Source organism: Otolemur garnettii, unplaced genomic scaffold (genome assembly GCF_000181295.1).
Source record: "Otolemur garnettii isolate 467f Iridium unplaced genomic scaffold, OtoGar3 scaffold00012, whole genome shotgun sequence".
NCBI classification, from domain to species: Eukaryota; Metazoa; Chordata; class Mammalia; order Primates; family Galagidae; genus Otolemur; species Otolemur garnettii.
The window spans coordinates 3851428-3868351 of record NW_003852407.1 but is presented as its reverse complement, the minus strand read 5'-3'; the positions used below and the strand labels follow the sequence as shown (position 1 = coordinate 3868351).

Below are 16924 nucleotides of genomic sequence, written 5' to 3'. Positions count from 1 at the left end.
GACCTAAGTTTAAAAATAAGACAAAATTCCTAAAATATCATAACCACACACACAAAAAACAGCATGCTACAATAACATATGTTTATATATCTGAATTGGTGTGTGCAATATAAATTCATCATAACAATAAATAGGCCAATTTTCTTATTAATATTTTCTTTTAAGGGTTCGGTGCCCCATAAGACAGTGGTTACTGCGCTGGCCACATACATGCAGGTTCGAAATCAGCCTGGGCCAGCTACACAATAATGACAACAACAAAAAAATAGCTGGGCATTGTGGCAGGCGCCTATAGTCCCAGCTACTTCGGAGGCTGAGGCAAGAGAATTGCTTAAGCTCAAGTGTTCGAGGTTGCTGTGAGCTGTGACATCACAGCACTCCATAGTGAGACTCTGTCTCAAAAAAAAAATTCTCTTTTAAGGTTTCAGTTCAATGTATTATTTAGTATAGAAAAAAATTATCTGTGATAATTTAATTTTATGAGAATAGAAGTGAGCAAGCCTGATGAGACAAGTTAATAGCAGATTATTATTAAAAACAAATTGTCTATCTTTCTTTGATTTCATGGGCCTGAAAGGTCTATATTAGCCCAAAATAGAGGAGCTAACCACAAAGAGTTAAATAACCAACTTGTGTTTTTTAGTCTTCAAAAAAATGCTGAGTGACTTAAATATGCATCATCACATGTGCAGAGCAGGAAAAGGCAGCTCACATAAAATGCCATCTTGAGGCTACATGAAAGCTGCACAAACATAAACTCAATTAAAATCTGAAGTGTATGTGTGTACTGCTGATGGCAACTGTGAGGAAAAGGTGAAAGGATACATGAGGGACTTGAGAATTTTCCAATTCTTAAATTATATAATTAGATTGGGCCCCCAAACAACTGCATCACTCTTATAAAAGAAATTGTTTTTTTGTTTTTTTTTTTTTTGAGACGGAGCCTCAAGCTATCCCCCTGGGCAGAGTGCCATGGCATCACGCTCACAGCAACCTCCAACTCCTGGGCTCAAGCGAGTCTCCTGCCTCAGCCTCCCAAGTAGCTGGGACCACAGGCGCCCGCCACAACGCCTGGCCATTTTTTGGTTGCAGCCATCATTGTTGTTTGGCGGGCCCGGGCTGGGGATTGGAACCCGCCACCTTAGGTGTACGTGGCTGGTGCCTTAGCCGCTTGAGCCACAGGCGCCGAGCCAAAGAAATTGTTTTAATTAAAAACTGAATCTATGTTTTATGTTAATTCATTCTCAAGAGGTTTTAAAAACCAGGGTGGGGAACCTGCACCCTTGAGGGGTACTTGTGGCCTTCTGGATCCCTGAGTGCAGCCTTTTGACTGAATCCAAATTTTCCAGAACAAATCCTTATTAAAAGGGTGTAGCAGAGAAAGATGAAGTTTCTCTTGCCTCTTTTGGTGGTTAAAAAAGAACTATCTTAAAATCAGAAGGCCACAGACACCAAATCATCAATTTACTAGCTTTAAGCAGTAGCAGATACCTGCAAAATGCAGCCACTTATCAACTTTAAGTGAATTCTCAGAATGGCAAGTGCCAGAACTAAGCTTAAAATCCCAGGTGCCAGTCCATCTTCTAGGAACCAATCACTTCCAAGAACCTGAAGAAGGGGGAACTATGAAGCAACTGTGCTGGCAGCAGCTGGGCCCAAGGTAATAAGGCCCAGGAGCTGAACCAGGAGGCTGTGCAGCAAGCTGAGGAAGTCATTATGGGTTTCAGATAAAAAGAGCAGAATAGAGAGGTGGGAAGCTGGCTTTAAAAAGACCTATAGAAAAAAGAGAGATGGTACTAGAAACTGCCTCAACTTTTATCTAGCTCCAGACCACATGTATGAAGACTCAGGAAGAGCAGGGCCTGTAATAAGCCAGGGAGGCTGGAGCAGTGGGTGGATGTCAAATAGCAACTGAAGATTCAGAGCCAAGGGCAGGACCCCAGACGATGTGCTCTAAGATGAGTTTCCTTAACCTTGACACTACTGACTTTCTCAGCTGGATGATTCTTTTCTTGTGGGGGCTGTCCTGTGCATTGTAGGCTGTTTGGTGACATCTCTGGTCTCTACCCACCAGACATCCACAGCAACCTCCAGCAGCAGCAACAACAACAACAACGCCTGATATTGTTAGATGGGGGCGGGGGGAGGCTGCGCGTGCTAATAGGGGAGGCACAAAATTACCCCAGTGGAGAGCGTGGGTTGGATTTTTAACCAGCTGGCAATTTATTGATTTTAAGTAAAGGAACCAATAAGATCAGATTTGCTCTTCAAATGGACGCAACAGTGTGGAGAGGTGAATAGGGCGGCAAAAAGACCAGGCAGACTACTGACACAGTTCGGGTGAAGAGGATGAACACGGGAACCAGGACAGCAACGATGGAGACAGAAAAGAGGGCAGTAATGCAAATTACGGCGGCAGGGTTAGGTACACTCCAGGGCCCAGCTGGACACTGGAGTGGAGGAGGAGGGAGACATGTTCCAGAACTGGTTGGCAATTTAGGTGGCAGTGGTGAGGGCATTACCCAGGATAAAAGTAGGTCTGTCAATAGTTCAGTTTTAAACATAATGAAATTTGCAGTAAGTGTGGGATATTCAGGTAGTGACCCTACTAGAGTGGGTGCTAGGCCAGCTAGCATTATACAGTACAGACTATGTGCCACACCCTTTACAAATATTAATTCCCTTAATTCTCACCTTAATCCTCTGAGAAAGCAACTACTGCCACATCCACCTTACAGATGAGGAAACTGCCACAAAAGAAATAAGGTCTTCAAGATTCTAGCTGTTTGGAGTTGAGATCCCAAACCCTGGCAGTCTGTGCCCTGACCCTTGACACTGTTCTGCCTGTCAGTCCAGTGAAAGAGAAAGAAAAAAAGAAAGAGCTAGATTATAAATTTAGATTGAGGTGGTTTTTGTACACAAATGATAGTAGATCGAGTCACAGGCATATATGAGATTTCCCCGGGAAAATGTATAAAGACAAAAGAAGAAAAACAAGACAGAAAGAGATAGTAAACTACCTGCTAAGCTAAGGGTAAAGGAGAAACCAGAGGGAAGGGCCAGCAGAGGGATGCGAGAGGCCATAGGGAGAATCTTAAGGGCAAGAAATAAATGTCTGTAACCCACAGCAGTCCCCTGCATATCACCTACTTAAATTAAATACCATCATAATCCTCCTGAATGAATATATCAAATATCCATGCTTATAGTATACTCAAAAGACTTTATAATGTTGAGCAACATTCAAATCCTATCTGTGATTTTTCCGAGGACACCAAGAGTTTGTGGAAGATACACCGTCATTAAATATGAGTATGAATATGGTACCCTAAGTATGATAAGAAATCGATCCTTACATTTATGTTCAGCTAAGAATTATTTTAAAGCTTTACTCAAATCCTGTCATAGCTATGTAACATGTAACTCTGTTTTGCATTTCATTGAAAATCACACGAAATACCAGCTTTTCTGAGTTCTGCAACTGACAGATATAAAATTGGGTACTGCCTTCCTAAAAGAGGATTTGAGAAACATGTATATGAAAACTGATTACTTTTCACTTGAAAGAGTTACTAGAGCATCTGGCGAATCTTGAGCTGTACTACTCTAACAACCCTTCTGGGTGTCCAAACAGCTTTTGTTATGCATTCTTTATTAGACTTTACAATTCTACACCCTCAACACAAACATTAGTAGAAAACGAGTTCCCTCAAAATACAAAAAGGCTAGGCCCCATTTCCAATTCAAGACAACTGTTTTCTCAGGAAGCAAAGCGTGATTTCTAGGCCAAAATTCAAGTGTATTTTCTAAACTTTAATGTACATACAAATCATTTGGGGATCCTGTTTTAAAGTTAGACTCTGATCCAGGAGCATTGAACTGGACTCTGCATTCCCAATAAGCTCTCTTCTGGCTGACATGATGTTCAGGTTCACACTGGCTACTCAAACGTAGGCAAGAAGCATTAGCAGCACTTGGGAACCTGTTAGAACTGCACTTCCCTCAGTGTGACAATCTAAACATAGTAACATCATCTGCTGCCCTAGAAATTTACCTTAAAATCTTCTCTTTCAAATCCATTATGCTTGGGAGATGTTTGAGACTAGACTGGGCAACACAATGAGACCCTCATCTCCAAAAAAAAAAAAAAAAACCCACTTATAACTCATTCATTTACATTTTCTTTTTTATTGTTATTGAAAACTAGATCTTCTTTTCTCTCTATTCCTTCCATGACTCTAAAGTGTGAGTTTATCCTTTAAGCCCCTACATAGTAAGACGCCAGCTGGTTCTTTCAGGCTTCTTACCTATATTCCCCATACTGATCCACACCACCAATAAAATGGGACTGGTTATTTTCTACCTATAAAGCATCCTCTCTTATTACACCCCCTTCCTGTTTTTCTTTGGTTTGTTGTAACTGACACTTTTGGAAAAGCTAGTCTCCACTGCTAATCCTCTCTGGTCACCCTGCCCAATCTCTCAATGAGATATAATCTAACCATCCACTTTCCCCCACCACTGGGATTTTGTTTCATTATAATAACTACCATATTCTGCTGTGTATAAGATCCTTGTATCTTATATAGACAAGGACGGTCCTTGTCTTATCCTTGTAACTGAATTATAAGCTACTTGAGGGCAGGAATCTTTATTAATTATTTTGATATCCTTTGCATTGCTTAACACAGTTTCTCACTCACATAATGCTACAGAAAAGCCATTACAATGAAGTAAAGCACTACTCATTAATGAATGGTAACAGTCTAAATACCATCATATCACAAATCTAAATTGTTTCTTATTTCTCCAAGTATGATTGGTTTATTCTATATTTTTGTTATTACACATAAAAAAGTGAACACAGTGCTTTACTTGCATTTTTCTCAACTCTCGTATCTAGAAATTTTTATTTAATTTTGTTTAATACATTTTATCAGAACTTAAATTCTGAGCCAGTTATTTTCGTACTGAACAGACAAACTGTTCATTTATCAATTGAGGAAAATTAATCTTATGATGAATCATCATGAAAACATTGCAAAACACATAAACAGAAAAACAGACTAGAAAGCAGCACAGAAATCATTAAATCTGTCATGCTGAAATAAAGCTCAGTGACAAAAGTTAACTTTTGGATTTAGGCATTCCAGAATACCTAGAAGATTACAAGGTATAAAGAAACTGCTATGCTTATTTTAAATGCTGAAGTTCATGTTAGTCCAAAATCAGCCAACTGGATGATCTCTCAAGTACAAACCCAAACTATAATCCATCAGAATATATTAAAACCAGGCATAAATTAAATTGTGAGTCAATGTCAAATATCTTCTACTAAATTCTGAAGATAAACAAATAGGTAAAAAAATAAGTTAATTTTGAGTAACTGTTAAAAATAGGTCCAATAATCATCTAACCAATGGACAGAATGTGAGATCACAGCTTAGAAGTGACATGGAGTTGTGATCATTTATGACCGGAGAACAAAAATCAATGGACAAGACTGCACTTCCCTAACAAGCAAAAATTAAAGCAAACAATATGACTTCACTGACTTATATAACAAATGTTCTACCCAAGACCTGCCGGGACAATATCGAGCATCCTATCAGAAGACAAAATAAGTACCCCTATACGTTAAAGATCATTGCAAATGATACTCATTTACAATTGGTTAATTAGATTCCCTACACTTAAAGACTTTGGCAAAGGGTGGGGAAGAGATAGAGGTTTCTGGTAGGGGGAATAATGGCTCCCCGTAAAATGTTGGCAATCTAATCTGCTGAACTTGGGAACACGTTACCTTCCATGGCAAAAGGAACTTTGTACTTATGATTCTGATCTTGAGATGGGAAGGTTCTCCTGGATTATTCAGGGAAGGCCAGAGAAATCACAAGGGTCCTCCAAGTGGCAGAGGGAACCACAAGAGAAGGTCAGAGTGACGAGATGTGAGAAGGACTCGACCTACTGTTGCTGGCTTTCACAATGGAGGAGAAGACCATGAGCCAAGGATGCAGGCAGCCTCAAACCACTAGAAAGGGCAAGGAAGCATGTTTGCCCTTAGTCTCCAGAAAGAAACGCAGCCCTGCTGACATCTTGATTTCAGCCTAGTGAGAGCCACGTTGGACCTACAAAATGGTAACTTAACAAATTTACATTGTTTTCAACCACTAATTTGTGGCAATTTGTTTCGGCAGCCATAGAAAACTCATACAAGGGCAAAATGCGACTAAGAAATATACCTGTTCTCCCGTAAAAAGCTGACAACACAACACTCAAAACCACATCTTATAAAAAGACTGAAAGTAAATGCAATTAACTTTGATCAGAAAGTTGGGTTAGAAAACAAAACCGAACAAGATATTTTTAACCAAATAAGAAAGTGATAAAAAAAAAAAAATAAGTGGGAAAATATGGTTTTCCTTACAGATAGCATCAAAAAAGGAACAAGCATGGTGTCCTTAACAGATCAGCCAAAAGGCAAAAATCAGTATTTCTTTTATTTACCTGATGATCCTCTGAGCAGCATACTGATGGAGAGAACGGAACTGTGCCGACATATTTGCTAAAGCTGCCAAACAATTTGTGTGAAGGTACTTGTCCTGTCAGAAAACAAGGATAAAACAGACATCAAGCCTTTTCTGTATATCAATCAAGGCTACCCAGAAGCAAATGTAAACCAGTTGTTAACTCATGTTACAAAGTTCAGGCCCACAATCCCTTTTCTCTAATTCCCAAATCCATAACGCACTGAAAATTCGAGGTTTTTTTCACAACTCATTTGGAAGCAACATAAAAAATTATGATGTTATTGAGAGCTTCCTTATTCCCACCGTGTTGCATAGTGGACCATCTTGCTGCAGAAACACCACTGTGTGATGACAGCACCGGGCTTCAGGCCCTAGTGGTTCCGCATCATAAAGCACACAAAGTACAATTATCTTTCTAAAATCCAAAAAATTCTCCCTTCGAAAACACATCTGGCTCCTAGGGTTTCAGATAAAAAACTGAGACACGTATATACATGAGCTCTACAGAAGGAGATGACTGAAAACCCATCAGTAAACTGGATCACTTCTCGTGGGTACGAACTGAAATGTACTCCCAGGGACTGGGAATAGAATCCAGTAGAAATTTTTCTTATTCTTTCAAGTATTGTCTCTCTTCTACTTTTCTCTCACATTTGGATTCGTATTTCCCAGTGCTCTCACCAAGGTATACTTTGTTGTGTGCTGCTTTTAAACGGCAAATCACTGTCATCAGGCCAGCAAAGATATACAATAGCTTTTATCCGAACGTGCCACGTTGCCTGTTTTCTATTTCATGTAAAGTAATTCTGATCATACAATCCATTAAATATCAAGAAACAGATACTCCATTACGTTAGGATCATGAAATACAGTGACTATGTGTCATTTGTATTTTTTCACTGTATTTCATGAGAATTTTGGCATTCTAAAACTTGGGATTGCTTCAAACTAAAGTCTGCAAAAAGACAGAAAAGCAGCTATGGAACACTTACTCTGGTCCTCGTCATGTTGTACTGGATGGTTCTTATCACGACCAGTATCAGAAGACTCCCCAAGGAAATTTCAGTTAAAACTCGTTCTGAGTACCAAGTAATATTTTTTAATATCTGCAATGGGGAAGAAAAGTTGAAGTAAAAGTGATTGCTTTAAAAATAAAGAATTGCTCCATGTCCATAATTTGTGATAAGCCATGGCTTTGCTCTGAAGGTGACTTTTAAGCAGTCAGAGAGAGGCAAAGAGTGCGAATGAGCCTGGATCTCCCCCCAGAGATGCACAGTGTCCTGTTACAGCTCGGGTGGCAGAGCAGGCAGCGCTGGTGCACACCTGCAGGCCTAAGCAAGCAAGGATGGTTTTCCAAATCAGGCTGAGATGTTCCCACAGCAGACCTGTAACAGGAGCATCAGAGAGAGGGAGGGAGAAAGACTCAGACAGACAGACAAACAGACACAAAAGTCGGGCAGCCAAATCTGAGCTGCCTCAAAGGAGGTAAAATGCAAAGAAAAATAACACAACCAACAGGTTCCGTTGAACACTAAAAGTCCCTCATGTTCCCTTCCATTAAGATCACTCCTGTGTCCTTTCTCCTTGACTCCAAGAGAGTCAATGTACCATATTCTACTCTATCTATACACAAAAAGGGAAGAGAGTTCTGGGTTAATTCTTCAGGGGATATACAGGTGATTTATGTGGAAGATAACCCAGGAAGCAGGACTGAGGGACTAGGGAGTGTAAGACAGGAAAGGAGGAAAAGCCTCTGCAAATGTGCCATCAAGGTCACTACCGTGAACAAAGTGGAAGCATCCCACAGAATTGTCTACCAAAGGACCAGAAGCTGAGGCACTTATCCACTGGCCTCTAGCCCTCATGCGTGAGCCCTGTTCCCAAAGTATTTTCTTTGTACTTTGCTGTGTTTGCATTGAACCTAGCAGGCTCTTAGGCCTTCAGATAAGACCCTGAGGTGAAGGCAGAAAGGAGAGGATGGGAAAAAGTCAGGAGGAGCCTCAACTTGCAAGGAATGTTCACTGTAGCAGCTGGTGAAATCAGAAGTAGGTCAAGGGGATGTTACTGGGACACCAAAAGCATCTGGAACGCACGACCTCTCCATTTCTTGACCTCCTCTTCCCAATGATTCCATCCCCTATCCTACGTAAACTTCTCTCTCCCTTGATTAGGGCTTAGCCCTTCTCATTACCAATAACTGCTACTAGTAATAGCCTAAGTTTAATTTCGCCCTCCAACTACCACTTCCCAGCTTTCCTGCTATGTCTCTCTTGCTGGGACTCCAAGAATCCTTAGTACAGTACTTCTATCCTACCACCTTTTCACTGTTCTTCCCCTCCTGATTCAGCTTAAATTCAGTGACCATTCATCATACTCACTTCCTTGCAAATATGCTCAACTCCCTCTACCATGCCCCTGCAGGAGAACCCCAACCATGGTTGCAGCCTATTTTACACCTAATTAGCACATGCACCTAAGGCTTTAGAATCAAAAAGATCCTGCTGCTTGTGAGCAGTGAGACCTTGGGCACATCACCCAACCCTGCTGAATCTTGGTTTCCTTAGCTATGCTGAATCATCTTAACTAAAATTTGAGACAACCAGTCTCATGCTGGCACTTAGGGCTGCCCAGGAATCATATATTTCCTTAGTTCCTTCACTTTTCCTCCATCACAGATAACAATTTCCTATCTCTTCCCTTTCTCCTTTCTTTATAAAACCTCAAAACATCCTCACTATCAGCTGATGACCTGACATCCAACTTCCACCAGAGAAAAGCAGCACTCGGAAGAGAAGAGTCCATCTACTGCCCCACGCCCATCCACCAGGTGTGGCTGTCCACAGCCCTAGCCAAGGTACCTCTCCCTATTTGTGCCCTAAGTGCCATCCTGAACTTATCAAGAACGTGGTTCTGGTAAATTTTCTACCTATTTTCTGCATCATTAGTTTTTTGTTTTCCTTCTAAACAATAGTTCATATCCATCAGCCACCTCTGAGTCCTCTTTTTCTCAATGTGAAGTTTAAATGTCTCCACAGGAGGGATTAAATTCCAGCATCAAATGTATTCATCTATGTAAAGTGCATAAAACCGTGTCTGATAAACAGCATTCTATGTCTCAGCTCTTATTACATTTATTGAGCACTTCCATGTATAATACACTATACTACATTATGCTTTGCACGTATTATCATATTTAATCCTTACAGGAACTGTGATGTAGATGCTGTTTTAATTTTTGGGGGGGGGTCTCACTTTGTCGCATCACAGGGTAGAGTACCATGGCGTCACAGCTCACAGCAACCTCAAACTCCTGGGCTCAAGTGATTCTCCTGCCTCAGCCTCCCAAGCAGCTGCGACTACAGGCACCTGACCCCAGAGCTGGCTATGAAGTTAAGACTCAGCAGGGTCAAGTAATGCACCCAATGTCTCACATCTGTTTGGTCCTATTTTGTTCTAAAGCACATGCTCTTCAGCACTGTATAAGGGATTAGTGCACAAAAAATCACCAGGGACACGTGGGGAAAAGGCAGATTTGGGACCTAACTCTTGCCCTATAACATCTGAATCTTTGGAGAGTGGACCCTGGAAATCGGCTTTTTAAAACTACTCGCTCGGCTCGGCGCCTATAGCTCGGCCGGCTGGGGCGCCAGCCACGTGCACCTGGGGTGGCGGGTTCGAGTCCCCAGCCCGGACCCGCCCAACAATGACGGCTGCAACCCAAAAATGGCCGGGCGTTGTGGCGGGCGCCTGTGGTCCCAGCTGCTTGGGAGGTGGAGGCAGGAGACTCGCTTGAGCCCAGGAGTTGGGGGTTGCTGTGAGCTGTGATGCCACGGCACTCTGCCCAGGGGGACAGCTTGAGGCTCTGTCTCGAAAGGAAAAAAAAAAAAAAAACTACTCGCTCAAGGTTATTTTGATGTAAGCGATCAACTGTGTTTGAGAAACTCCTTTCTATATGTATATCCTTTACTCCACGAGCAGAAAACAAATGAGAAGAATAAAGCAAACTGCTAACAGCGGGTATTTTAGGAGACAGGAGAAAGAAGCATGGAGGAAAATTAAATTTGTGATTTCAAAGCCCAGACTGAGAAGTACATGGGAAAAGTGGAGCTCTGCCGTCCAGGAGGAACAGACTACAAGAAAAACATAAAAATTTGTCATGAGAAAATTCCTGAGGGGGGAAAACTTTTAACATTCCAAGCAGAAATACTGAAAAACAATCAAAACAGTCAGGTGAGATTTATGAATTCACAGTATATGAGGAAATTCTATTTGCTTCCAGAAGGCAGAAACATGCTATCACCAAAGGAAAGATAAGCAGACCAGCGTTAGAGCTCTCACCTTGAACTCTACATGTAGGAAGGAAAACAGAACATTATCCACAGGGCTTCGAGGGACTAGATTGTAATGCTAGAATTCTACACCTGCAGAAATTATCACACACGTGGAAAAATAAAGAGGTAGGTACTCCAAAACACACCAGGAACCATTCATGCACCATTTCTGGGGGAAAACAACTACTACACACGGAAGCATTCAGCACTCCTCCTTAGGAGCGTACCAACACAAATCCAGAAGAATCCCAGAGGGGAATATGGGCTACAAACAGCAGCAAAAACAGGGTAAATGCATGAAATCAGGAAAATTTAAGTCTAAATAATATATGGTTGTAACTTTTTTCTTCTAAGAGATCAAAAAATAGATATTTCTCCCAAGTCTGACCAAAAAAATTGCAGACAATGGTAGAAATCAGAAGGCAGTATAGAAACAGATGAAGAAGAATTTAACTCATGTCAACATATTTTAAGGTGCAGGCATACACAGGGGTCTTCCCTACACAGATGTTTACAAGTTCCGCTCTCTGGCAGGCCCCATGCCACCAGCAGCCACATTGCAAACAATCCCACCCTGATCTACCTTGCAGTCTCCACTCAGGCTGACATACAACACCCACTATGTGGTGGGTAACTATTGCTTGTAAAATGATAAGTAAAAAATGAACAATTAATTAAGTAGAAGAATTAACCTACATGTAAAATAACAGTAGCTGAAAAAATTCAAAGCACTGATTTCTGCCACCTGAATTTTTGTAACAAGTGAGGTGTTCAACGCTTCTGATGCATTCTCTAAGGCAGAAGTCCTCAATTTGTGATCCTGGGATAAAGAGAGGTTCCCAAGACCTTTCTGGAGAATTTTCGAAGTCAAAACTACTTTCATAATACTAAGACATTATTTTTTACTCTCCTTCTCTCACAAGTGGAACTTCCCATAGGCGACATGTCTTGAAAGACCAACAAATTGAATACAGAAGCAGACACGAGAATCTATTTGTCTTCTGTTAAGGCAATTCATTTGCAAAAACATACCAAAAAAAGCACCACTCTCCTCGCTAAATTATTGTTTGTGGAAAACAGTGATTTCTGTAAAAAATGTTATCGACGCCAACATGTAATGGAGATTTAATTATTATTTTATAATGACTTACATAAGTACTTTTAAAATAGACCAGTTTTAATATCTAATTTAGCAAATAAGCAGAACTATCACCCATATAAAACAGTTCTACGGTGTCCTCAGTAAGTACTTTGAAGGTGACCATAGTGATGTTCAGCTATGAGGTATGTGGCACTTTGTCTGGGATGAGACTGCAAACTTAACTGGCAGACCCTGTATGACAACAGCTCGGACAGCCATTCCAGAAAGAGTTCCAAAATGGCTTTGAAGGGTGGAGTAGATGCTGGCCTCGGTGCACAGCTTCCCACAGGGAGTACCTTGAAGGTGACTGTAAACATATCCAGCAACGAGGCGTGTAGCTCTTTTTCTAGGATGAGTTTGTGAACTTAACTCCCCAACCTTGTCCATTGTTTCTCCCCTCTTGGCTCCTTTATTTAGAAATAAATTATCCCAGGTCATCTATATTTGGAATGGAGGCCATTAGTTCTTAATGTCTGCTTGTATAATGTCAATTATACAACTGGATGGAGAAAGTGTTCTGAATAAAAGTGTCATTTAATATTCAACAAATAGTTAATGAATATCCATATGGTAAACTTACAATGTTACGATGCAAATCAGAAATCCAGTTTAGCATTTACACAAAAGTTTGTCTTTTCTTCCTCTGAAAAATGTATTATAGAGAAATTCTCGGTGATGTTTTAAGAAAAATTATAAATAATCCATTATAAAGCTCGCATAGCTTCCCATGGGACAATAACATGTAATAAGAAAATTTCCTTGGTAAACTAGTTGTAGTCTTTGACCTATTTATTTGGTTCTTATAAAGACAACTGCTCATTTTTTGCATTCAGTGTTCACATGGCTTAATAGCTGTGGACTATTATCTTGCTTATCCACTATGTTTATATATTTTTACCACTTTATGCTAATGTAATTAAAACAGTATTTAGAAGGAAACCCGTCAAGGTCTAAACATGCCCAACAGAGTGAGACCCACCTCCAAATAAATAAATAAATGAACTAGCTGGCCATGGTGGTGTGTGCATGTAGTCGCAGCTACTTGGGAGGCTGATTCCAGAAAGACTGCTTGCATCCCAAAGAACAAAATTACAATGAGCCATAGCTCAGGCCACTGCACTGCAGCCTAAGTAACAGAGAGAGATTTCCAAAAAAACAAAAACATAGATGAGAATCGTTTGAAGTTCTAGGTCGTAGTTTTTAGCTTTGCTGTCCCATGTAATTTGCTTCTGTTGATTATCCTATTCCATATGTTACTTAGTATATGTGCTAGAGTACTGCACAGTAATATACTAGGTAGTACCAACACTTTTAAAATTTAAATAGGTACAGGAAAGTACAGTAACTGACATCCATACTCCCATAATTCATATAAACAACTGCTAACATTTTATTTTTTAAGATATAAATCTCACTTTATTCCCCCATAGAGAGACAACTACTGAGTTGGGTTTAGTATGTATCTTTCAAGCTCATTTCAATTATTTTACCTCCGTACACACACACATACATACATATACATACACATATATAAAACAAAGAACAAGCAACACTTTGTGTGTTTTCTAGCATACATAAACAGTATCATATATAATATGATATTAGAAAGAATAGTGTCCCCCAAATTTATCCCATCTAAAACCTGTGAATGTGACCATGGATACAGGGTCTTTGCAAATGTCATCAAGTTAAGATGAGATTGAGCTAGATTAAAGTGGACTCTAAATCCAATGACTCGTAACCTTCTAAGAACAGGAAGAGAGACACATAGACAGACACCTATGTCAGAAAACGCCATGTGATGGCAGATGCACAGATTGGAGCGATATACTCAGCACCAAGGAACACCAGAAGCTAGGAAAAGAAAAGAAAGGATCTTCTGCTAGAGCCTTCACAGAGAGCGAGGTCTTCCGGACATCTTGACCTTGGACTCTAGAACATAATAAATTTCTGTTGTTCCAAATCACCAGCTTGTGGTACTCAGTTACAGAACTTCATGGAAACGAACACACACAGTGTTTGTTTGTATTTCATTTTTTTCATTCAATATGTTTGTGTGACCCATCTAAATTAATACATATAAAAAGAATATTTACAAAGTATGCTGAAGTTGAATACCAGTCATTTTAAAAAATGGAATACTTCTAAATTAGTAAATAGCTGCTGCCTCAAGCCACTTCCCTAAGAAATACACAGCAGAGAACAAAGTACTACAGTCATACCTATTCTTATTGTCTGATGTTAATGTCATACTCGTTCTATCATTCGAATATTACTGCTACATACAGGTCTACTATAATGGCTATAGAGTAGTATACAAGCAGACCACGTTTTGAATCCATTCCTCTATTAATAAAAATTTAGGTTATATCCAATTATTTACCTATTAAAAACAATGTTACAATATAGATCTCTACCTTTACTATCATGAATCTTGCAACACAAAACTCCATAACCAAGGATTACTTACCCAGACTGCCCTTACAATCTGAACCTTAAATACCTAAGTTCGGGAATCACTTAGATTTTGGAAGCAAAAGTGTCTGTACGTGACTTAAAAAGTACATCTGTAAGAGAGATGAAAAAGGTTGGACACTCCTAGACAGAGTAAAAGTCACAGAGAAAGGCTGTGTGGAGCAAGGTATGGTATGTGAGTCCTGCCCACACGGACAACTTGCAGGTGACTTTGCAGGGCTTGCTCCCACAGATGAGCAGGTCAGCCAGGATCACCTAACACTCAAGAAAACTTGCAGCGTAGCCGACAACAAGAAAATCCAAGAAATATGTGTTTGAATACATTTTGAGGGGATTTTCAGTTCTGTTTAAGTACTGGGGGTTGAATTTATGATTGGGTCACAAGCAAAGAAATAAAGCAATGAGGTGCTACAGAGACACTAAAACGTGTCCAAGAAGAGAAACAGAATCAGGCCCACGACACAGTTGAGTGAAGAACAGCAGCTAAGACGATCACAATGATGTAAAAGCTGAGTTATCCCAAAAAATGATGTAAGATGGAAAAAGGAAAAAGTCTACGTGCCGGCGAGTGCACGGGGCACCAAGTGGGAACGCACAGGGTGCAGGAAGGAGGGCCAATGACACATCGAACCTCTGACCAGTGGAACACTTGATATGCATATCTGGAAAATTAAGAAATAGTAATATAAGCATGTTTTAAACAGGACAAGGCTGAAAGTATTTGTGTTTAGGGAGTAGGAAAGGGCGGACAGGGATCTGCTATTTTTCTTTAAAACCTCACACTTCTATGTAAGTTTTAAAACTACGTTATGTGTGCCTCATTACTTGAACTCAAAGAAATTGCCGAAGAGAAAGATAAAATCAGTCTGGGAACGAAACTCTCCAAGGGGATCAAAATTTAAAGAGTTAAATTACCTTAGGCTCTTTAAAATATATACACACACATATAGAACACAACTTTTCAATCTTCTCCCGTTGTTCCCTATTCCTTCTCTCATCCTGTATGCAAGGAACAGACCTGCTGGATAATTTGTGCCATGTTAAAAAGTGGGAATGAAACGGTGGAGAAGAATGAACCCAGTAGCAGCAAAGACATTTGTATCAATTTCTAAGGAACCATTCTGAGAGCTTTTAACAGTGACTCATGGGGGGGAAGCAGCACTTCCTAAATCTGAAGAAAGACCCACCATCTCTAATCCAGGTTCTCACAGGAACATCTACCAGGAAGAAGAAGAAAAAGAAGAAAGGCTAAGACTGCAATCAGTTTTGCGGAAGGACATGTCTATTCCCTAACTCTAATTCTAATCCAAGTAACGATCACTTACCACTTCATGAATAGATCTATTGAAGCCATCATCTTCTGTTAGAATCAACAATATTATAAGGGCCATATACACATGGTGCGAATTTCTTTCTTCAACATGATATAGAATCTCAAGAATTGGTAAAACCTAGGGAATAAAAATTATAATTGACTATTTCAATACTTTACTGTAAGTCCAAATGTTTTAAATCTTTGCACTATTATTTTGGACCCTTTGCTTTAATATCATAGTTATATTTTTTCTGTAAAAAAAATTATGCAAACTCCCATTTGATTGAATAAACTTTCCATATGTATAGCTAAGAAGCAGGAGAGAAAATCATCACTAACTTTATGAAGGTCTCTGAACGTCATAAAATTTGGGTAGGAGATACTTTATGAAGGTCTCTGAACAACATAAAATTTGGGTAGGAGGCACTATCTAGGCTCATGGTTTGTTTTGAAAAAAAGTCGCATCACTTTCCCCCAAACTAAACAAAAAAGGAGGGGTGAACAGCTGCTCAGAAATGAACACTTTAATTTATGTGCTTAGCATCACTTGTGATTTCATACTGATAAAAAATATATTTCAAATACACATGTAATTAAACAGATTATTGCAACCCATAGTGCACGTTTTCAACATGTATGTCAAGATTTACTTATCAGTTTATCTGTCAAACATTTCATTTTAGGTCCTGTTTACATACCAACCAATATAGCTTATTTCAAATCATTACTTTGTTACCTTCAATTTGTTCATTCTTTACTAAGTAGAGTCAAACAACCATTATGTATGGGCAGCCTACCTACATGTCACATCTCATATGAAACTATCATGAACATTGTTACTGAAAGCTAGAAAAGAAGCAAGAATTCTATAACCTGTAACACAGGCCACAGAAACAGCAAGTATATCGCACAGTGGGGCATAGCGTAGAGGAACATCTATTGTAGGCAACTTTAAAGTAGGGCCCTGGGTGTTTTATTTTTTTTACAAGTTATAGCTAAAACTTCTCCTAAATTATGAAGTCCAGGATATGAGCATTACTAAATTCTAGGAACTGAGTGTGCCACAGTTACCAAAATAATCACTGCTCTTTCTTCTTTGGACTCTTGCCTTCCAAGGTACTTCTGACATTAT

General features: G+C 39.8%; 1 protein-coding gene across 2 annotated transcripts in view; it reads right to left on the bottom strand.

Annotated features, from left to right (window-relative positions):
- The window catches only part of DYM (dymeclin), a 367263-nt gene that overhangs the window by 195986 nt on the left and 154353 nt on the right, over positions 1-16924 (bottom strand). For both annotated transcript variants that reach the window (XM_003784710.2, XM_023510160.1), the window contains exons 11-13: positions 15803-15928; positions 7523-7636; positions 6508-6602 (exon numbers count right to left, since the gene is read on the bottom strand). In XM_003784710.2, coding sequence (XP_003784758.1) covers positions 6508-6602; positions 7523-7636; positions 15803-15928 — 335 coding nt within the window. The remainder of the gene's footprint in view (positions 1-6507; positions 6603-7522; positions 7637-15802; positions 15929-16924) is intronic.